This window comes from Bos javanicus, chromosome 22 (genome assembly GCF_032452875.1).
Source record: "Bos javanicus breed banteng chromosome 22, ARS-OSU_banteng_1.0, whole genome shotgun sequence".
NCBI lineage: Eukaryota > Metazoa > Chordata > Mammalia > Artiodactyla > Bovidae > Bos > Bos javanicus.
The window spans coordinates 51,689,680-51,713,269 of NC_083889.1; the positions used below are offsets into that span (position 1 = coordinate 51,689,680).

General features: G+C 53.2%; 2 protein-coding genes across 2 annotated transcripts; both read right to left on the reverse strand.

Annotated features, from left to right (window-relative positions):
• Positions 1–365: 365 nt before the first annotated feature.
• LOC133234956 (cathelicidin-4-like) lies at positions 366–1,915 on the reverse strand. Its single transcript, XM_061395653.1, has 4 exons — positions 1,718–1,915; positions 887–1,087; positions 709–818; positions 366–612 (listed from the first exon to the last, which is right to left on the reverse strand). Exons 1-4 carry the CDS (start codon positions 1,913–1,915, stop codon positions 366–368), a joined length of 756 nt encoding a protein of 251 aa, XP_061251637.1.
• An 8,832-nt stretch (positions 1,916–10,747) lies between these two features.
• On the reverse strand, positions 10,748–12,269 carry LOC133235440 (cathelicidin-2). The gene is made up of 4 exons (XM_061396963.1): positions 12,045–12,269; positions 11,824–11,931; positions 11,608–11,679; positions 10,748–11,017 (listed from the first exon to the last, which is right to left on the reverse strand). The coding sequence occupies exons 1-4, from the start codon at positions 12,240–12,242 to the stop codon at positions 10,865–10,867; spliced, it is 531 nt and encodes a 176-aa protein (XP_061252947.1). The 5' UTR covers positions 12,243–12,269; the 3' UTR covers positions 10,748–10,864.
• Positions 12,270–23,590: the final 11,321 nt, after the last annotated feature.

Below are 23,590 nucleotides of genomic sequence, written 5' to 3' on the forward strand. Positions count from 1 at the left end.
ATTCACCAAAAGCCATTAATAGGTATGATAGCCAGTCCTTCACCGTTTTCCGGGGAATCTTGGCGGGAACCATGGCCGTGGCCTTGGCCTTGGCCTGTGAGGAGGCCGAGGTTTGGGAGGCTGAGGTCGGTTAGCCCTGACACTCTGAAGCTGTGAACCACAATGGAAGAGATTACTTGTGAGACTGGGCAAGGGTCAAGAGAAGACCACTCTCTCCCCACATGAACAACCCCCAAACTGAGCCACCAAAGGAACTTTGGCCCCAGATCATCCTCTGGCAGTGATCTTTGGAGCATGTGATTGAGTTCCTAAACCCACAACATATGGGGAAACTGATCCCAGAGATGACGAGGGGCTTCCAAGGGTCACAAGCCCATCCGGGCAAAGACAGACGGGAGCATGGCCTCGAGACCACGGCCCAGGTCAGGCTGCCACAGTTTCAGCACTGTCAGAACCCCTGGAGGCCTTGTGAAAGTGAAAATGCCGGGGCCCACCCCAAAGTCTGATTCAGGAGTCTCGGTGGGGCTGAGAATCTGCCTTCCTGTGAGTTCCTGGGTGCGGACCCCGTTAGACAGCCACTTCTCTAAAGGATGCAGAGCCAGGGCTGGAGACCTAGGGATTGGGGAGGGTGGGCCCAGATAGGAGGGCCTTTTCTCTACCCTAGACGGAGCAGCGGGTCATTGGTCCAAAGGATGTTTCTCAACCCACCCTGTTAGCATATGCCCAACACAGAAGGGGCCACTCGCCTCATTACAGTTAATGTCAAACTGGTCATCGGACCGGTCCAGGCTGACTGTCCCCAAACACTGTTTCACCAGCTGGAAGGGGAGCTCAAGGTCAAACTGGAAACCCCGGGCCATAATCTCCCAGGCTCAGCCTACCTCACCTGCCAGGGGCTGGAAACATTCCCTGAAGTTCCCTGTTCAGCTCGCGCTGAGAAGCATTGATCCCAGCCCTCAGTCTCAACCCCCAAGGTCACCCCATTCTCCTTGAAGTCACACTGCTCCGGGAGCTGCAGGCTCGGCCTGAGGCACACAGTCTCCTTCACCCTGAAGCTCACAGGCTTTCGAGCTCCCCAGTCCTCCACCTGGTCGAGGATCAAAGTGGGGAGACTGGGCTCAGGCTCATGTTTCCTTCTCTGATCTGTCTCCCTGCCCCCAACCCGGACGGCAGCCTCTCTAGCCCCCTGTGTGTCAGGCTCTGGGCTTGGTGCTGGGAGCACAGGGGAGGGGACAGAGCCTGTGTCCAGCCTCACGGGCACACAGAAAGCAGGAGCGGCCCTCACAGCAGCGCTGATGGCAGCGCCTCCCCTCACAGGGGCTAGGGAGGTCAGCGCCGCCTGCAGGGAGAGCCCTTGTCACTGGAGCCTCCAGGCTGACAGAGGCCTCCCTGGCAGAGAGACACTGAGGTGCAGAGGGGACATTAGCAGAGAAGTCACTTCACAGAGCCTGTGACCCCCCCATCCCTGGAGCTCCCAGAAGTCCAGGGAGCCTGAGCCAGGTGTGCAGGGCACCTGTTCCCACAGCAGAGATGCTAAGGCGGGAAGCCTGGTGCTGGGAGGGCCCCAGGTCTGGGAAGGTTTCCTGGAAGAGGTGGGAACGCACCCAGAGGGAAAAGTGCCCTCCTGACAGGAGGACCAGCCTGAGCGAAGGGGCGACAGTGTGGCCAAAGCTGGGGGGAGATGGCTCCATCTCCCTGGGAGATGGATCCCAGAGAGATCCTTGGGAGGCGGGTCTAGCTCCAGGAGGCGGTAGAGATTAGCTTCTGAGGACCGCTCATTGATGTGATCCACAGCACGAAGCACGGCCTCCCTGTAGCCGGGGGCCTGGGCGCTGGCCGAGGGCAGCACTAGTCCCAGCAGCAGTAGCCACAGTGACCACCGCCCCAGGGAGAGGCTGGCCCTCTGGGTCTCCATGGTCCCCAGTCTGCCTCCTCCCAGACTGCAGGATCTGCCTTTATGGCCTGGGCCTAATGCAAAGGCTCTACCAGGAGTCTTCCTGACTAGCCCCATCCCTGCCCTCCTCCCAGGGTATGAGATTGACTTGCCTCAGCTCCTGCTGTTGCTTCATGAGATTGCTGGCCAGTGGGAAGGGAGGCCCCTGTGCAAGGTGAAAAAAGGGTTTCTCCATCTCCCTGACAACTTCTTGGCCTCTCCTGGACCTCACGGGGAGTGTCACCGGCAGGCTTGCTCAAGAAGATTGAGTCCTCCAGGAGAGGGAGGGACCAGGCACTGTCTACATCCCCTCTACCTCCACACCATGGGCTCCTCAGGATTCAGGATAAAGGGGGGTATTTGCTATTCGATCTTCTCCTTTAGGCACTGCCTGGCACCCAATAGGCACTTAGTTAAAGTTTGATGAGTGGATGACAGGACCAACCCCTTCTAGCCCCTCACCCACCCACCCTGTCCTAGGCAGCCATTTGGGCCAAACCATCCTCTTCTCTCCACAAACCTCAGACAGTCAGGGGCTCAGCTCCACCTGCTCCCTCTCCTGGTCTTCTCCTCTGCCTTCCTCAGACTAAGATGTCACATCCAAAGACCCCAGCAGTTGTGGCCTGTTGCTACACTCAACCTATTTGTCTTCACAGGTGCTAGGGAAACACTCTGTCCTCTTGAACTTGCCCCTGGACAATTCTCCCCTGTCCTTGCCCTCCTGGGTCCCCTCCTCCTCCCTGGGGGCTCCTGCTGAGTCTCCTCCAAGGACTCTCCTCTTAGGAGGCAGGGCTGGCTCAGGAGCATCCAGGCTGCTCCTCCTCCCCGTCATCACATGTTTCTGGGGACCACACTTCTCAAGACAACAGTGTCCATCACACACATACTGGACTGTGCCTCTGGGTTCAAGACTCCCATGAACGCCCTGGTGGTCCGCACTGGGCTGTTAGCTGGGTGCTGCTGCAGGAGCCCTGAGCTGGAAGCCTGGGGGTCCCACCTGCTCCTTCTTCCTCCTGAGGACACTGTCCTGACTTCCCGCCACCCCTGTCCTGGGCCGACCCCCATCTCCTCTCCTCTCAGTGATGCCACAACCTCCAGACTCCATGTTTCTTGATTTTCAGGCTCTCCCCAGACCACTGTCCACCCTTCACACCATTTCTAGATGCCAAGGCAGAGTGCCGATTTGACCACTTCACCCTCCGCCTTCAGAGCACACAGATCCCCGCCTGACAGCAGGGTCTGGATCTCCCGGAGCTCCTCAGTGTCCACACCCCGGCCCTGCGGGGCAGGTCTCAAGCTGCCTTGACCACTCCAACCACAAGCCATCTCAGAGCCTCCTGCTTGGCCCCTATCTCTGCAGCTGGTGCCTCTGCTTGCCCTGACATGCCACCTTGCAAAATTTTCCCTGACCTTAACCAAAAGTGGTACCTCCTCCTCTTGACTCCCAAAGCCTTCAGGACATCCCTTCTTCTGTTTTGCTTTTTTAGTAAAATGTGCTTTTTATTTATTTAGTTAGTTCTGGCTGTACCGTGTCTTCATTGCCACCCACCAGCTAGTCTGGTTGCATAGACCAAGGGCTACTTTCTAGTTGCGGTGCACAGGCTTCTTGTTACGGTGGCTTCTCTTGTTGCGGAGCACAGGCTCTAGAGAGTGAGGTCTCAGTAGCTGTGGCCCAGGGGCTTACTTGCCTGGTGTGGGATCTTCCTGGACCATGGATCCAACCCACATCCCCTGCATTGGCAGGCAGATTCTTACCCACAGGACCACCAGGGAAGTCCAGGACATCCCTTCTGATTTGACCTCCAGGATTACCTGCCCAGTGCTCTGGTTGAACACCAGGTGGGGAGGGGGACACTGGGAGGAAAAGAGAGCACAGCTGGGGGAAATATTATGCCCAAGGGACAGAGGAGTGCTGAAGCCAAGAACATTCCAATCCATCAATGCCAGGGAAGCACCATGTGGCCGTGAGGCCCGGGGAGTTTGTGGACTCAGTTGCCCTGTGGGACCCTTGGAGCCTTGGCCAGGGCATCTTGGAAGGTGGCAGCCTGGATGGGAGATGCTGGTTGACCACTCAGCCTTGGAGAAGGAAAGAGAAGTGAGTTTTGTGCAACCTCATTACACCGCCCAGATATTGTCCCAGTGGCCTCTTGGTCAAGCTGTATCTTTTCCCCAAGTCAAATAATTAGCAACACAAATGGTTCCTGGGTGTTTGGTAACCTGGAAACCTCCCTGTGCTTTCCTGGTGGTGGTGGTCTATTCACTAAGTCATGTTCGACTCTTTGTGACCCCATGAACTGTAGCCCGCCAGGCTCCTCTGTCCATGGGATTTCTCAGGCAAGAATACTGGAGTGGGTTGCCATGTCCTCCTCTAGGGGATCATCTCAACCCAGGGATTGAACCTACGGCTTCTGGGTTTCCAGCATTGCAGGCAGATTCTTCACCGCTGAGTCACCAGGGAAGGCCTCCCCTATGCTTTCCTGCCTTTGCATGATTGCAGACTAGAATCTCCTTCCCCATCCTCCCTGGATCCTGTTAGGGGCCTCTGCCAGGCCCTCAGTCTGCACCTCCTGTGATGAGGAGCGAGCCTTCCACGTCTCCAGCATCTGCCTTCTTTGATTTAGTCCTCACAGCTGCCTTGTCCTAGCGGAGTCTTACGTCTGCTCATGGATGCCCTAGGAAGGGGGAGACAGCCCACCATCTGGAGACTTCACCCAGCCCGGGCCAGCTAGTATGCCCTTTGGGAATTAAAGACAGAAGGGATCAACTCTTAATAAGAGAGACAGACCAACTGGGGATCAAAACAGCATCTCACTGATTCCATTTTTTTCCAGCTTGGAATCTGTCACAGGTCCCTGGTCCAACTCAATAGTTACAGGTAAGCACCTGACTTTATTTCTTTTGTAAAGATATTCAGGAGATTGTAAAGTACCTTCCTGCCTAATCACCACCTGTAGAAAACCACCGATTCTGTCTCCAGCAACAACCTCCCTCCATAAGGATTTAAATCAACAGAAAAGGAAAGAGCTTGGGGAGCTGGAATTGCAGGTTACAGTGGGGTGGAGAGTGGGAGGGCTGATGGGTAGCAGGGCCAGGGAAGGGAGGGCTGGGGCTGCTGGGGGCTATGCTCTGTAAGTGTGACACCCTGGCTGTGAGTAGGAAACCAGAATGATACCCCGCCATTCCTTAAGTTGGGAACTCTCTCCGTTTTGCTGGGAGTTCCTGCCATGATGGTCACTAGTGTGCCCTTGGGCAATCTCATTGAAAGGACTTTCTTCCAAGTACTTTGCCAGTGACAAAAACATTGAGTGGGATCCCTTGGGTCCATCCTGACACCTACACAACAACCCTGACACTAGTCCCTGGGAGGGTCATGGTGACAACACTGCGAGGGGAGCCTGAGGCCCCTGCCTCCTCCACTCACAGCCTCCGCCTAACCACATTGCCTACGGAGTCTGGAGACCTGAGTCCAACGATGTGACCTGTGTGTGTGGTCCTTTAGGGACAACAGGCTCCTCTGCACCCACTTCCTCTGAGTTCACAGCACTCTTGTCAGGAGGGCAGCATAGGGCTCATCACCAGTCTCATTAAGCCAAGAAGGAAACTGAGGCCCAGGGTGGGGTGATATGTGACCTTGGGAGAGAGGTCTTGGCCATATCAGGGTTGATAGAAGGACCCAGATTTCTTGTCCAGTGTGGAGCCCCCCTGGTCCGATCTAAGGCCTCCATCTTTCTTAGACCAGCTCCCTACCCCTCTCTCTGACCCCACCACCCACCACTCTGGCGGGTGAATCTCTTGTGAATCTCTTGTGAATCTCAGAACTTTAAGAAGTTCTGGAGACTCTTCTTTTTGACCAGCGGCACTCTAGACACTGAAGGGCTGGACTGGGGGCCTGTTCTGCCCTGGTCCACCTCCCACTTTTTCCCACTGCTTCCAGGGCTATCCCTTGCTCTCTGGCTGCTGAAGTTGCTGGGGTTCAGGGGAAGACCCTAGGGAGAACTGGGGCAAGGGTGGAGGGAAGTAAGTTGCTCTCAGAATGGTCTCTGGGGCCTCCTTCCTGTATTATTTCAAGTATGGAGTCACCACTGGCCAGCCACTGGCTCCATCACTTGCAAAATGAAAATGCGGGGCCCCTTGTTCAAAATCATGAGAATTTCAAGACCTCAAGAATAAGTCATTAGCAAGTACCCAAGCACAGGGGCCTGTGTGACTGCACTGGCGACACAGTCTTGATACCAGCCTTGCCCCCTGCCCACAAAATACTCTTTATTATCACAAGAGAGAGTTGAGACTATCTGGGTGTTGTAGGTAAGTCCAGGCCAGACTTTCACATACTTAGTAGCAGCAAGATCAGCAAGAGATGTTGCTTTTGTGATATCAGAATCTGACAAGTCTTTAAGCTTAGAACAGCTACCATATTCTGGGCAACACATGTAAAAGAGTTCAAAATTTCATGATGAGACCCATGAAAATCTTATCAGTATCTAGAAGGTCAACCTTGTTATGTCATGTTTAGTGGAGGCTGTCTACTCCTGGAGCTGGCAGTTGTTGGAAAGGTAACAAGAGCCCTTAGATTAAGACTCTTCAGGACTTTCCTGGTGGTCTAGTGGTTAAGAATCTGCCTGCCAATACAGGGGTCACGGGTTCTATACCTGGTCTGGGAAGATTCCACATGCCGTGGGGCAACTAAGCCTCCATGCCAGCCCACCATAAGCCTGTATGCTACCGAGCCTACCTTCTAGAGCTCATACTCTGCAACAAGAGAAGCCACCGAGATGAGAAGACTGTGCACTGCAATAAGAGTAACCCCCACTCGCTGCCACCAGAGAATGCCCAAGCGCAGCAATGAAGACTCAGCACAGCCCTAAATAAATAAATAATTTTTAGAAAAAGACTCTTCATTGGCTGTTGATCAGGTAGAGTCTGGGTGAAAGTGACCACATGCCCTGCAGACAAACTCTGAGAGAGCAATGAATGATGCGTCTTCCCACCCTAGACTCTGTGAGTCTGCTAAGTCACTTCAGTCGTGTCCGACTCTGTGCGACCCCATAGACGGCAGCCCGCCAGTCTCCCCCGTCCCTGGGATTCTCCAGAAAAGAACACTGGAGTGGGTTGCCATTTCCTTCTCCAATGCATGGAAGTGAAAAGTGAAAGTGAAGTCGCTCAGTCGTGTCCAACTCTTTGCGAACCTATGGAATGTAGCCTACCAGGCTTCTCCGTTCTTGGGATTTTCCAGGCAAGAGTACTGGAGCGGGTTGCCATTTCCTTCTCCAAGACTCTGTGAGTCAGAGGCCTTCTATTCCCATCACCAGGGTAGTTACTTTCTTCACAACCAAGTGATCTGAACGCCCGGTCCCTCAGCAATCACTGCTCCTGTCCCCAGTCCTCCCCTTGTCTTAGACCATGGGCCCAGACTCCTCCCTACGTGCTCAGCAGCTTCATCCTTTTATGCCGTGACCCATCATAGAACAGCTCCCTATGCCCTGAAACACCAGTAGGATCGCCTTAGGAGTTTCCACCTCATATTCATGATCATTATCATCAATAGCCTTCCAGCAGCAGAGCTGGCAGTGCAATGAGCACTAGGGTAGAGTCACCCCCAAGTGGGTCTTCTTTACAGCTTCCAAATTCCGATACTAGGAGCTGCCAGAGGTGCCTGGGAAAAAAACAAGTGGGGTGAGAAAGATTACTCATGTGGTTTGAGAGTCTTCCATCAGTATGGGCCTCTTCCCTCATTTCTGAGCCTCAAAATTAAACACTCTACTTAGCTAGAAAATAGCCTCCCAGGGAATCTGCTCATTTAGAATTCAAGTTGCCTTCCCTAAGTGTGTGCTCCACTGGGAGGTGAGCCTTGGGTGTATAGTTATCCTTTCGATGTTTCCTCTCAGAGTCCATTTCATCTTCCAATGGTACTGACTACTTGGAGATGAGATTGGGGGCATTGAAGGTCCAGGGAATCATCTGGGTAGCTGTTCACACCCAGTTTCTTACTATAAGGCAATGCTGTTGCAGATCGGATGTGTTCTGTGAATCCAGATATGAAACACAGACCGTCTGGGAGTCTTTGAATATCATATCCCATGTATGCTGTGCAGACAGGGATGGCATCCCTGTAATTGCCCTGGAATTCCTTTTGTCACTCAGTCGTGAGGCTGGGAGTCAGCCACTTTGGCCAGGCTTCCTTGGCCTCATGTGCTGGCATCGCTAGGCTTTGTCAATATTTTGAGGTCTGATGGTGGATTTAAATGGATCACCATGTCCCATGCGATGGTGTATCCACATGCCTAGAGGCCCTACCTAGCCAGCGCAGGTTTAATTCATTTGTTGATTCCATTAACATGGCTGGTAAATGGTCATTTTCCTTGCATATCAATGTGAGTCATAACAGAGGTAGTGAGCGAAGAGCATTCTATTGCAACAAGGTTTGATACCCCCAGAGACTGAGGCTTGACCATCCAGTTTCATAGGCAGACACCGGATCACATTGCCAGTCTCTGGTGTACTGCCCATGAGACAGTGAGAAATGCAACCAGGTAAATTTGGGAAGTTTTCTTGACCGAGGGGCCTTGTTCAGGCACAGGTGTCAAAAGATGTCTTTGAGGCTGAGCAGCAGCAGTGGCACAGCCCACGCATCCTCCTTTAACTTAGCACACCCACCCATGAAGGACCAGGCATCTTCAGGACCCTGGTGGACCAAAGCCCTCAGGGAGCTCTGACACAGACCCCACGTCTGAGAGAGCTGCATCTGGAATGTGATCGGCCACCTTTGCCTCTAGATGTATCCCTCCAAGTGCCCCGTTTTCCTCTTTTTCCAGGAAAGAGTCGTTTTGTTGAGATTTTCATTTTTCACCCTTCCCGTGATAGGGGTGTTGCTCCTTGAGGCTCTGAGCATCAGTCACACACGACTGAGCGACTGAACTGAACTGAACTGAACTGAGTTGTAAAATATAACATTAGATACATTTTTGAGGATGAATGAGTCCACACAGTTGAAAGTGCCTAGGGGCCATGAAAGTGACAATGTAGCTCTCTGCCTCCCCTGACAGCTCCTACCCTGCTCCAGCTGGGGATGACACAGAGGCAGAGTGGCACACGGGAGAACAGGGGGCTGCATGTTATATCTTACAGCTTCATTCATGCAAGGACAAATACAATCAAGATCCACAAGGGCCTTGTCTAGTAACAGTCCAGTTTCCCTCCTTGACACAGCACGTGTCTGGGGGATGGAGAAGCCCCTTCTGGTCCATGCCGATTGGCTCCCCTCTTCCTGATCTCTTGATCTCCTCCACTCTGTCTTTGATTTCAGTGCCCCCAAGCAAGCAAGCTGCCCCCTGCCCTGAAGTGAGTGACCTTCACATGTACACAAACACTGAGAAACATGAGGAGTCATCTCCCTGGGCCTCTTCACCTCCTGTCTCCTCTCACCATATTGTGAAACCTTAAGTGCCCCTTGACTTTCAGCACTTGCCCCCAGGACCCCCAACTCCTGTACCACCACCCTGGACTCCTCGGGCCCTTCTCTCTTGTCTCCACATCAGGCCCCGCACCTGACCCGTATGGAACAAGTGGACAGACTCTCCACGACTCCACTGCCATCAGAGGCCATGTTCCCTAGACTAAGAAGTGTGAGGTTCCTCTAACCTGCCTGAAATTAGCCCCACCTGCTCACCAAGAGGAGCCAAGCCTGACAGGTCGCAGAGTAAATACTCTGTGAGATCCTGCCCTCTGTCCCTCTCAGAGAAGGCAATCTGTGGCTTGTTCAGGAGGACCCAGCAGGAGACCTAAGACACACCTTTGGTGGAAGGAGTTTGTTTGGGAGGAGATTCCAGAAAAAGCCAGCAGAAGTGTGGACAGGGGAGACAGGGCAGGACATGAGTCAGAAGAGGAGGGGTCAATGAAGAGGTCACTGATGGAGGTGGTTGGGGCTAAATCCCGGTGGGGATCTCACACAGGGATATACATATCTGGGAGTGGGCCACCCCAAGGGTGAGGAAGAGGAGGTGTTTTTCCCCCAAGTCCCTCCAATGGTTGGTTGAAGCTGCTACCAGAATACAAACTTCCTAGTGCTTCCAGTCTGCCCCAGAGCAAAGGTCAGCTAGAGCATGGGGAGTGCGCAGGACATAGACAGTGTCTGAACTCCCAGGGAAACAGAGATGTGACCTGTGTGTCACTTTCTGCGTCTTACACAGTATTCAGTTCATTGGCCCGATGCAAATGAATGCTTCATTTTAATGAGAAGTTTTGTATCACTGGATTCCGTCACACAGACCCACCGCTAAAATGTGGCAGCCAACTAGAAAGACAGTGATGTGTCTGAATGCCACAGCAAAGTCAGGAGGCGTGGACTTTCCAGAGTTAAGATCATCATGGGGAAGAGGAATGTTCTGGGCATGGTCCATGCAGGCTTAGCCCTGAGACTGAACTTCCTCTCTGTGAGTGTTTAGCAAGGTGAGCAGCCTGGCCCCTCGTGGACTGTCAGCTCCACGTGAGCAGGAACAGCAGCCCCACCAGCTCTGCACCCACGGCAGGTCTCCTTACGTCCTACTGGGTGTTGGAGGAGGAGGGCGGGGGCGGGTGAAGGGCTTGGGAGGGACCCGAGGCTGGGGACGCAGTTCTGGAGCTCCTGGGGCTGCTGCCTGCCTCGTGCCCTCCTGGAAGGAACAGGGGCCTCATGCTTCTCTGTGTTCACAGGAGTGATCACACACACACACACACATAGACACACACACACACATAGACACACACATACAAAGACACTCCTAACGGTCTTGGTAAGTTGGAAGAGGCGAGACAATTGAAATTGAAAGCTGGAGGAAGTTGTTTTCACAAGATTTTATTTTTTGGATGCTGACTCAGGGCAAAAGAGATCCCAAGAGGTCTTCCCTGGGCTTCTGATTCATAGAAGCCCTTATCAGGGAGTTATCTGCCTATTGTTCACCGTCTACCAGGAAACGGTCCTAAGGGTGGACGGAACGGTGGCCGGATCGGTGGGAAGATCGGTGGGCGGATCGGCGGGCGGAACGGTGGATAGAACGGCGGACGGATTGGTGGACGACGGATTGGTGGACGAAATCTGACACTCTGAAGCTGTGAACCAATAAAAACAGGTTTCTTGTGAGAACCGGGTGAAGTTCAAGACAAGACCCCTCCCTCCATATCTGCCAGCCCATTCCTAGAAGACTCCAGGAACCTTGGGGACCCAGATCACCCTCTGGCTGTGACCCTTGGAGCATATGGCTAAATCTCCATACCACAGACAGAGATGAAACCGAGGCCCACAGATGATAAGGGGCTTTCCAGGATCACAAACCCATCCCAGGAAAGCAGGGCATGAAAGATCATTACTGAGTCAGTGATTCTCAAGCTTCTGCACAGTCAAAGTCCCCTGCAGGCCTTGTGAAAATACAAATGGCTGGACCTCACCCCAGAGTCGGATTCAGTTGGTTTGAGTGGTGCTGAGAATCTGCCTTGCTGTCAGTTCCCGGGTGGGGACCCCATTAGAGAACCACTGCTTTAAGGGATGCACAGCCAGGGCTGGAGACCTGGGGCTCAGGGAAGGTGGGCCCGGGTGAGAGGGCCTTTCTCTGCCCTCAATGGGACAGCGGGTCATTGGTCCAAAGGATGCTTCACATACTTACCCTGCCCAGAAACCCCACAGTCCAGAAGGGGCCACTCACCTCATTACAGTTTATGTCAAATTGGTCATTTGATGGGTCCAGGGTGACTGTCCCCACACACTGTTTCACCAGCTGGAAGGGGAGGTTCAAGGTCAAACTGGAACCCCTGTGGCCATAACCTCCCGGCCTCCTCCCAGGAATTGGTAATCGTCCCCAAGCCCGCTGTCCAATCCCTGGGAAGCATCTGCCATTCTCCTCCCCCGCTCCCAGGCTCACCCCATTCTCCTTGAAGTCACACTGCTCCAGGGGCTGCTGGGTTGTCCTGGGGCAATCGGTCTCCTTCACCGTGAAGCTCACAGGCTTTCTGGTGCCTGGGTCCAAGTCCTGGTCATGGGTCAAAGTAGGGGAAACTGGATTTGGGCTCATTCTTCTTCCTCTGATCTGTCTCCCTGCCCCCCAACTAGCTGGCCCCCTGCCCAGATCCCTTCATAACTCACATCATTGGGTGTAGGGTCTAGCTTCAGGAGGCGGTAGAGATTAGCTTCTGAGGACCGCTCATTGAACTGATCCACGGCACGAAGCACGGCCTCCCTGTAGCTGAGGGCCTGGGCGCTGGCCGAGGGCAGCACTAGTCCCAGCAGCAGTAGCCACAGTGACCACCGTCCCAGGGAGAGGCTGGCCCTCTGGGTCTCCATGGTCCCCAGTCCTCATTCTCCCAGCCTGAGGAACCCTCCTTTTATGCTCAGCCTGGGCCCTGACCTGCCCCATCCCTGCCCTCCTCCCAGCATGTGAGAAGGACTTGCCTCAGCCACTGCTGTGGCCTCACAGGACTGCTGGGCAGTGGGCAGGAAGGACCCTATACAAGGTGAAGAAATGGTTTCTCCATCTCCTGACAGTGTTTTGGCCTCTCCTGGACCCCATGGCAAGTGTCACAGGCAGGCTTGCTCAAGAGGGTTGTGTCCTCCAGGAGGGAGGGGCCAGGCACTGTCTACTTCCCCTCTGACTCTACACCATGGGCCCCTCAGGATCCAGAGTAAAGGAGTGTATTCACGTCTCAATTGCCAGCTCTTGGCCCTGTCTGGCACCTAATAGGCACTCAGTTAACACTTGAAGAATGGTAAGACCATCAACTCCTGCTGTAGACTTACATTTCCAGCCCATCCCTAGGCAGACATAAATCCTACACCATCCTGTCCTCTGGGCTGAGACTGAGACCTCAGCCACTCAGGGTTGGCTCCCTTGGTGCCCTCTCCTAGATTCATCTCCACTATTTTCTCACTGAAAAAGTTCTCTTTCACAACAACCCTCCCCCTGCCCCTGCAAGACATGGCTTGTTCCACTAATCCCTCTTGAACCAAGCATGAGAAGGATCATCTGCATTGTGACCCCAATTCAGTGCCTTCTCTACACTCAAGGCCACTGCAGGCTGCCCAGTCCTCACTGGATCCATATTCACATTCAAGCCGTGTCTTCATCTCTACAGACTCCAGGGACCCTCTGTCTTCCTGAACTTGCCCCTGACCAATTCTCCCCTGTCCCTGCTCTCCTGGGTCCCCTCCCCCTCCTTGGTGGCTCCTGCTGAGTCTCCTCCAAGGACTCCTCTTAGGATGCAAGGCTGGCTCAGGAGCATCCGGGCTGCTGCTCCTCTCCATCCTCACACATTCCTGGGGACGGCCCTTCTCAAGACACCAGTTCTCCTGAACACGCATCACTGCTCTGTCTCTGGGTTCAAGACTCCCATGAACGCCCTGGTTGTCCGCACTGGGCTGTTGGCTGGGTGCTTCTGCAGGAGCACTGAGCTGGAAGCCTGGGAGCCCCACCTGCTCCTTCCTCCTGAGGACACTCCGCTGACCTCCCAGCACCCCTGCCCTGGGCCTACCCTGTCTTCTCTCGTCTCAGTGCAGCCACAACCTCCACACTCCACCTTCCCTGATTTCCTGGCTCTCCCCTGACCACTGTCCACTCTCCACACCATTTTCTGGAAGTTCCAACACACCACCAGTTTGACCTTTTCAAGTCCTGTCTTTAGCCGCCCACACTCCCCGCACCAGGCATCAGGGCCAAGGCTGTTGTTTTCAGTTTTCCTCACTCCCAGCCCCGAGGGCCTCAGGTGTCAGGCTGCCGCTTACATCTCGACCACCCAAGCCCCTCTGAGCCTCCTGCTGTCTTCCCACCTCTGCCTCTGATCCCTCTGTGTGCCCTGACCTCCACCTTGGGAAGCCTTCCCTGACCTCCAGCTAAACTCATCATCTCCTCCTCTTCACCCACTCGGCCTGCAGGACATCCCTTCTGATTGGACCTCAATATCTCCCTGTACAGTGCTCTGGCTGAGAAAGCAGGCTGAGGAGGCCAGTGCTGGGAGAGCACAGCTGGGAAAGATAATGAACCAAAATGATGAAGATGTCTGAAAATGATGAAGCAAATTTTCATCCATCTCTCCTTTCACCTGGTTGTGTGACTTGAGGCCTGTAGTATTTCCTGGATTCAGTTGTCTTGTGGGACTCTTGGAGACTTGGCCAAAGCCCCTCAGCTGGGTCAGATGGTGCTGGTTACACGTCAGCCTTGGAGAAGGAAGGAGAGGTGGGCCTCTGTGCAACCTGGTTTCATAGTCCAGGTATTGCCCCAGCGACCTCTTGGTCAAACTGCATCCTTTTTCCAACTCAACGGAGGAAAAAGAATGTCCACAGTAGAAACAGTTGGTAGTACACATGGTTGCTGGCTATTAGGTAAGCCTGAAACCCGCCCTGTGCTTTTCTGCCTCTGGGTTTGGGCATTTGCTCACACATCAAACTGAATTTCCCTCCCCCATCCTCCCTGGATCCCTTGGAGGGTCTGTGTCTGGGTCCTCAGGCTGCCCCTCCTGTGTTGGTGGTGAACCTTCCCTTCCTCCAGCAATCAGCTTTCCTGTTTAGTGCTCACAGCTGTCAGAGCTGAGGTCTTCTCAGGAAAGACACCACACCTTCGTCCCCAGGCACGTTGTCCCCAACTCCGCATCTGGTCCTTGAGAAATCCGCATGCACCCTTCCCCCCAACTCACTCAGGAATGAGCCAGAATCCTGCATGGCCCCCTCCTTTGCTCCTCTCACCCTTCCTTCCTGTCCAGACCCTCCACGGGAAAGAGAACTGAACCCCAGGCTGCCATGCCCCCGACTGTGGGGACACCCACCAGCTCTCTGACCAGCTGAAGAGTCAATGAGACCCACATGCAATATCATTCCAAGAAGGACCCCCATGTGCTGCAAACAGGAGGCAGGTCAAGCCATCTGGAGCCCAACTTCCAGGAGGATGGAGTAAGAGAGGGCACTTCACACAGGCACACACACCCTTCCACTTCCAGATCCCTGGTACTTGGGTGATCCCATCCTACATCCTGGATTTTCCTTGTTCAATCCATTTGCACATAGATGTCCTGGGAAGGCAGAAACTACCCCTTCAGATGCTCCAGTCAGGTCCACTTTGTAAAGTGACTAGAGCAGGGATCAACCCCTGAGCAGAAGGACAGACTGCTGATCAGAACACACTTTCCCCACCCCTACCACTCACATAAGCCCAACAGACTCGGGTGGCGATGTCTACATCACCAGGGAAGACCTACATTTCTTATTTCCAAAAATAATTTAGTAGATTTTAAAGACACCTTTCTGGCCTCTGATTACCAACTGAGAACCACTGATCATGCCTCCAGCAAAAAAACTGCCTCTCTAGGTGTTTCTTTCCTATCTGAAATTACCTTCTCGATCAAAGTGAAGTGAGAGTAGCTTGCTGCTGCTGCTGCTGCTAAGTCTCGTCAGTTGTGTCTGACTCTGTGCGACCCCATAGACGGCAGCCCACCAGGCTCCCCTGTCCCAACACTGGAGTGGGTTGCCATTTCCTTCTCCAATGCATGAAAGTGAAAAGTGAAAGTGAAGTCCCTCAGTCGTGTCCGACTCTTAGCGACCCCATGAACTGCGGCCTACCAGGCTCCTCGGTCCATGGAATTTTCCAGGCGAGAGTACTGGAGTGGGTTGCCATTGCCAGTAGCTTAGTCGTGTCCAACTCTTTGCGATCCCATGGACTGTAGCCCACCAGGCTCCTCTGTCTGTGGAAGTCTACAGGCAAGAATACTGGAGTGGTTTGCCATTCCCTTCTCCAGGGGATCTTCCCAAGCCACAGATCAAACCCAGGTCTCCCACATTTCAGGCAGATTCTTTACTGTCTAAGCCACCAGGGAAGCCCCATCTTGTTTAAACCAACAGACAAAAGAAGAGCCTAGGAAGCTAGGATTGCAGGTAGGTGGTGGGGGTGGAGACTGGGAGGGCTGATGGGTGGCAGAAACCATGGTGGGTGGAGCTGAGCTGGTGGGAGCCATGCTGTGATGGTGTGAAACCCAAGCTACGAGGACATTAGCGAGATCCCCCCTGCTATCCCTGAAACAGATGGCCCTCTCCATTCTCCTGGGAGATCCTGCCCTGATGGTCACCTGTGCACCCTTGGGCAACCTCGTTGAAAGACTTTTCTTCCAAGTAATTTGCCAGTGGCAGCAGCACTGACTGAGGATCCCAGGTCCATCCTGTCACCAAGCAACAACCCTAACACTAATCCTTAGGATGGTCATGGTAACAGCACTGGAGCCTGGGGCCTCTGGTGCCCTGCCCCTACCTCACAGCCTCCTGTGGCTGTGTTGTCTACGGAGTCTGGAGACGTAAGTCCAAGGACGTGACCTGGGTGTGTGGTCCTGCAGGGTACCATGGTCTCCCACGCATCCACCCACTCTGAGCTCACAGCACTCTTGTCAGGAGGCAGAGCACAGCTCACCACCAGTCTCAGAAGACCAGAGAGGAAATTGAGGCCCAGGGTGGGGTGGGGTGTGGCCTTGGGAGGGAGGTCTTGACCAAGTCAGGGTGGATGGTGGCACCCAGAGCTCTGGTTCCTGTGTGAGTTTCCTGGGGCCCACTGGGGTCTCCCTGTCTTTCAGACTAGCTCCCTGGTTCCCTGTACGGCCCCAGCAACCATCATCCTGACCTGCCCTGCCTCTCTCCTGCAGCCCGGTGCTTTTGAAGACTCAGTTCAAAAGCTGAGCATCAGTTCAAAAGCACTCTGTGCAGGGAAGGGCTGGTGGGGGTCCCCTTCTGATGTGTATTGCCACTCCCTTCCTTCCCTTCCTGGGCTCTCCCCTGCCCTCTGACTGCTCAAGGCTGGGGGCAAGGACTTGGGGATTTTCTGGGCAAGTTCACAGGGAAATAAGTTTTCTCAGAATGACTTCCATAGACTCCTTCATGTGTTGTGGGAGGTGTGGAGTCACCACTGCCCAGAACCAGCTATACAACTAGCAAATTGAAATTGTAGCATCCCAGCTCCAAAAGGTATATAGAATTTCAAGACCTCAGGGATATATAGAGCATTAAACCAAGTACCCAGCCCTCCTGAGCACAGGGGCCTGTGTGACCTCCCTGGTGACACACCCATGATGCTGGCCCTGTCCCCAGCCCCCAAAACACAATGTTGGCAAGAAGGAAACCAAGTACCTGCTTCTGGAGTTCCTCAGATAGTAGAGGTTTTAAGTGCCTGGGAAATACAACAGGCACTTGTCATTTTGATTTGCTGGTTCTCTAAAGTCTTCTCTAAGAAGTAAAGAAGGGGACGTCCCCCGGAGTTAAGTAGTTAGGAATCTGCTTGCCAGTGCAGGAGACACAAGTGCAATGCCTGGTCAGGGAAGATCCCAAACGCTGAGGTGCAACTAAGCCCATGCGACACGACTACTGCACCTGTGCTCTAGAGCCCGGGAGCCACAACTGCTGCAGCCCCAGTGCCCTAGAGCCTGTGATCCGCAGCAAGAGAAATGACTCCATGCACCGCAACTGGACAGGAGCCCTGACTCGCCACACCTAGACAGAGCCAGCACACAGCAACAAAGACCCGGTGCAGCCAAAAGCAAAAAGCAAAACCTCCTCCTGTGTACAGTACATAAAGTGATTTCTGTTAAAAAAAGAGAGAGAGAGAGGGAGCAAGAAAGAAAGAAAGTAGGGCTCTGAACGCACAAATACAGGAGAAGAGCAGTGCCTTTGCAACTCCCATTGTCCAGAAGGGCAACCAGGGCCCAGGAGAGCAAGAGAGAAGGGAGCTTAGCAAGGCCAGGGGGTGCACGTGGCAAGCCTAGGGCTGGACTCCCAGATCAGTGCTCTTTCCACTCCCCACAGCATCTCCAGCTGTCCACCCCTGGGGGCATCTGGAGCTCGTGACTGGGCCCCTGTCTTCCTGTCCAGCCCAGCACCCTCCACCCCACCCGCCTGCACGAGCCCAGGAGGTCCCGCACCGCAAGCTGCTTCCTGGGCTGGGACAGCCTCCCCTCCTGCCCAGCGGCACAGCCCACACATCCACCTTTAACTTAGCTGATCCATCCATGAAGGGCTAGGGGTTTTCAGGACCCTGGTGGACCAACCCCACCCCCCAACCCCCCGGGAGCGCTGACACAGACCCCACGTCTGAGAGAGCCACATCTAGAACATGACCGCCCATGTTTCCCTCCAAATGCCCCATTTTCCCTTTTTTCGGGGAAAGGGCCATTTTGTTGAGATTTTCAATTTTCACCCTTCCCGTGATAGGGGTGTTGCTCTCTGAGGCTCTGAACATCCACTGATGCCCAGTAACAAGCCAGTGACGCCTCTTGAATGGGCTGCAGCGTCAGGCTTGTGCTGGGTCTGTGTCCGCAGGAAGACCGTGGCCTGCTGCTGGCTTCCTTCTGCCCCGGGCTCCAGGCTGTGTGGTTCTCAGTCCCCCTGCACGTGTCACTGGAAAGGCTCCTAGGGCAGATCGGCCTGAGCGGGCGGCATCTGTACAACCCGCGAGTTGCTTTCTTGAAGTTCTGCATCCCCAGCTCTCCAGCTGATGTGCTGTGAGCACCTTCTTAAACTGCCACCCTTGTCTTCTAAACTGCTTTACTGCCACCATGTGGCCGAGCTGGGGAAGATCCCCCGGAGAAGGAAATGGCAACCCACTCCGGTATTCTGGCCTGGAGAATCCCGTCAACAGAGGAGCCTGGTGGGCTACGGTCCATGGGGTCGCAAAGAGTCGGACATGACTGAAGCAACCTGGCACGCGTGTGGCCAAGCCGATCAGGAGGGCTCCCACTGGGCATTTGTACCAATGTCACTGTCCTAACTGGGCTTTCCCCGATGTCAGCACCCCTCACAGTAAGGGTTACACAATATATTAACTGGAGGATAATTGCTTTACAATATTGTGATGGTTTTTGCCATCCATCAGTATGAAGCGGCCATAGGTATACATGTGTCCCCTCCATCCTGAACTTCCCCTCCCACCTCCATTCCCAGCCTATCCCTCCAGGTTGTTACAGAGCACTGACTTTGGGTGCCCTGCATCATACACTTTTATTGACTGCATTCTAGTTGGATTAAGTCACTACTTCCCTTTTTTTTTTTTGGCCACACGGAATGGCTACGGAGCTTCCCCAACCTAGGATCAAACCAGTGCCCTCTACATTCGAAGGGCAGAGTGTTAACCATTGTACCATCGGGGAAATCCTGAAAGGGGACATTTGTGACCTAAAAAAGACGTCCTATAGTACCATCTCAGCCTAAAGAGGAGTCATCAGAGATGTCATCAGGACCACGTGGGGCCACAGCCCCACGGAGTGTGGCTTTGTTTACTACGAAGAGAAAAAGGGACCAGCTTTGAAAGCACATTTCATGTTCAGCACAGAGGTAGTCCTAGTACCAGGAGGATCAAGGTTTTTACTTTATCAGTTCAGTTCAGTCACTCAGTGACTCTTTGCGACCCCATGGACTGCAGCAGACCAGGCTTCCCTGTCCATCACCGATTTCCAGAGCCTGCTCAAACTCACATCCATCGAGTAGGTGATGCCAACCATCTCATCCTCTGTCGCCCCCTTTTCCTTCTGCCTTCAATCCCCTTCTCCTCCTGCCTGTACTTTATAAAAGGGAGCAATTTCACATTGATGCTCCAGGGATTCCGTTTTGTGGAATGCCCTCATGTTTCAAGCAACTTCACTCAGCGAAAAAGCCTCTGGGTATTGTTGTTATTGTTCAGTCACGCCTGCACTATTGATAACACAGAAGGCAGAGCGATTAGATGGAAACTTTTGGCTTCCCAACCAACAAACATTGCCTACACATGAAAACACTAGAGAGTGTTGTCAGTATATTGTGGCAAGTCCCTTCCACTGTATGTTGATATATTGTTGAATACAGATGCGTTGATAACAGATGAATTCTGTCTGTAAACCCTACCACAATCACATAAAAGTATTTTAAACAGAAGTACAAATAGTCGGCCGAAAGTGGCCATAAAACAGAATCATAAAAAAAATCCAGAGGGGAACTCTCTGGCCGTCCATTGGTTACGACTTGGTGCTCTCAATGCCAGAGTCTCGGGTTCAATCCTTGTTTGGAGAACTAAGATCCTGCAAGCTAGGATCCTAAAAAATAATCTAAAGAAGACAGAAAACTAAGGGAGAATAAGGTACCATCTGAATGAATAAAAGAGCTTTGAGATGTGAGATTAAACTCCAGATGTGTCGATGATTACGTAATACAAGTGGTCCTGTGTTACCCAGGGGTTCTCGTTTCTGTATCTGATGTTTTCACATCTCACTGCTCCACCCAGGGTTAGTAGATGCTCTAACTAACACTCTCTCCCTCAGCCCACCTCTCACGTGCAAACCGACCAGCACCCCCATCCCACCCTTTCTATCGCTGAGACTCTAAATCTCTGTCCTAGTAACCCCAGGGCCAGGTGCCAACAAATTGGGGAGCCCCCACACCCACACCAGCCCACTGAAATTACTCAAGTTACTCCATCCTCAACCTGGTCAGCCTCACGCTCCCACCTTGCCCATTCCTTCCCTGAGAACATCACACAGGCTGTGACTGTCCTCTCCTGTGTGGGCAGCATGACCTGCTCCTGCTCCCCCGGGGACTGTGAGTAACAGACTCACTCTGCACCAGCGATGGGCTCCCCACCTAGGGGAGCTCGGACCACAGCGATGGACTCGGACCACAGGTGAATAAAGCCAAACACTCGGGACATAGAAAATGCCGGGAGACAGAGACACAGGGAGAGTGGGAGAGAGAAGGAGAGAAAGAGAAAGAGAGACACAAACACTTTAGGCAAAATGTAGGTGATCCTGAAAATAGAGAATTCGGAAGTTTATGCACTATTTTTGCATGCCTGCCTTGAGCACTGAACTGAGTGTTACTTCTAATCCTACCACTCTAGTCACTGCTTTTTCCTGAGTAATTTTCTCCCCGCAACACCTTCTTTCCCTCCTGCTGGGCTTGGGTCCCCTCCATTGCAGGAGAACTGACAAATCAAGCTTGTCTTGGAGAGATGCTCAATGCCATTCATGAAATACTGTCACTTGTCTTCTCAGGGGTAAGAGGTCAAAAGGTCAAGACTCTCTCCCCAGTCACTGTAGAAGGCATTGACAAGGCCCGGGACCAGTTCTGTCTCCTTCTCAAGGGTTGAGATGGAAAAACTGTTTGCATCCTTTCCTGTCTGCTATCAGAGGTCACATATGCAAGCTGAATGCTTCCTCCATGCCAAGGGACATCTGGTCCACACTGATATAAAACGTGAAAGGGCAAGATAGGCCTGAGGCTACAGGTGGGTTGCCATGGAAGCAGGACGGGCAACCATGGGAAGGAGTTGAAGGCACTTGTGACCTGCACAGACACCGTGTCATCCTGATGAGTGGTCCCCCTCTCCGTTTGGGCGGGAACGTGCCAACTGTGACAGGCCTGATACAGAGTGCTTGCCAATTTCCATGATGTAAATATTCCTACCAAGGCTGATTTCAAGCTACTAAGAGTATAACAACCAGCTCAAAAATACCCAGACCATTTAGCAGTTGGCTCTGGCAAGTCTGTATCTTCAGGCACAGACCCAACAAAGCCCCCTCGGTTTCCTCTGTAGAGTTTCTTCCCTCAACTCGGGGTGATGTAAAGTGAGAAGCATGAGGTTCCTCTAAACTGCATGAAACCAGCCCCTCCAGCTCACCAAGAGAAGACAAGCCCAACAGGTAACAAAGTAAATGCTCTGTGAGATCCTGACCTCTGTCCCTCTCTGGAACAGGTTGGCCAGAAGCAGACCTAAGACAAGCATTTAGTAGAAGTCGTTTGTTTGGGAGGCGATTCCAGAAAGCACGGGCTGGAGCGTAGAGAGGGGAGACAGGGCAGGACCTGAATCAGAAAAGGAGGTGTCAGTGAACACATCAATGAGGAAGCGGACAAGGGCTCAACCCGGCTGGGGATCTCAGGCAGAGGGGTGAAACATCTGCAAGCTGGCCACCCAAGGAGCGGGGAAGAGGAAGTGTCTTTCCATCAAATACCCCCAGTGGTTAGTTGAAGCTGCTCCCTGGATTCAAACTCCCCAGTGCTTCCAGTCTGCCCCAGAGCAAAGGTCAGCTGGAGAGTGGGGAGTGGGCAGGACATGGGCAGTGTCTGAAAGACTTGCCTTTACTACACAGGCAAGTAGACATGTGACCTGTGTGTCACTCTGTGCCTCTCACCCTCGTGTGAGCTCTTCACCCTGATGGACAAGATACTTGTATTTAATGGTGCAAATTTTAAACCATGTGACCCCTAAACACAAGCCCACTGCTTAATCTGGGACCCAGCTGAGGAAACAGTGATGTGTCACAATGCCACAGGAAAAACCAGGAGGGGCAGACTATTTCAGAATTAAGGGCCAGAGGTATGTCCTGGGCGTTGCACCTGCAGGCTCAGCCCTGAGACTGAACTTCGTCTCTGTGAGTGTCTAACAAGGTGGGAAGCCTGGCCCCTCGTGGACTGTCAGCTCCATGAGAGCAGGAACAGTATTCCCACCAGCTCTGCACCCACGGCAGGTCTCCTTACGTCCTACTGGGTGTTGGAGGAGGAGGGCGGGGGCGGGTGAAGGGCTCGGGAGGGACCCGAGGGTGGGGACGCAGTTCTGGAGCTCCTGGGGCTGCTGCCTGCCTCGTGCCCTCCTGGAAGGAACAGGGGCCTCATGCTTCTCTGTGTTCACAGGAGTGACCTCACACACAGACATAGATACACACATGCACATAGACATACATCATACACAGACACACACAGACACACAAACACACACACACACAAACACATACACACACAAAAAAACCACACACACACAAACACATACACACACACAAAAAACACACTCACACACAAACACACACACACAAACACACACACACACAAACACATACACACACACAAACACAAACACATACTCACACCCGTAACAGGTCCCAGTAAGTTGGAAGAGGGGAGACAATTGAAATTGAAGGCTGAAGGAAGTTGTTTTCACAAGATTTTATTTTTCAGATGCTGACACAGGGCAAAACTGATCCCAAGAGGTCTTCCCTGAGCTTCTGATTCACCAAAAACCCCTATGAGGCAGTTATCTGCATATCGTTCAACTGTGGCCTGGGGAATGGAAATGGAGGTACTATTTCTGGAGCTAACCGTGGAGCAGGGAGATTGGTAGAGGGAACCACTGCCAGGGACTCTCGTGGGACTGAACGGTGATGAGCCAAATTTCCTGAAACTCTTAAGCTGTGAACCAATAAACACAGGTTTCTGGTGAGAACTGGGTGACAGTCAAGACATGGCCCATCCCTTCCCATCTGACATTCCATTTGTGGTGGACTCCAGGAATCTTGGGGTCCCTGTTCACCTCTGGCTATGACCCTTGGCGCATGCAATTGAATCCTTACACCCATGAACAGATGAGGAAACTGAGGCCCACAGGAAGCCTGGGCTTTTCCAGGGTCCAAGCCCATCCCAGCAAAGCTGGACGGAACAGAGGCTGAAAGCCCATGAGTCCAGTCAGTACCTGGCATGTTCACAACCCCCTGGAGGCTTTGTGAAAATCCAAATGCCTGGGCTCCACCCCAGAGTCTGATTCAGGAGGTCTGAGTGGAGCCAAGAACCTGCCTCTCTGTTAGTTTCTTCCTGGGGGCCCCGTTAGACCACACTGCTCTAAGGTATGCAGAGCCAGGACTGGAGACCTAGGGCTCGGG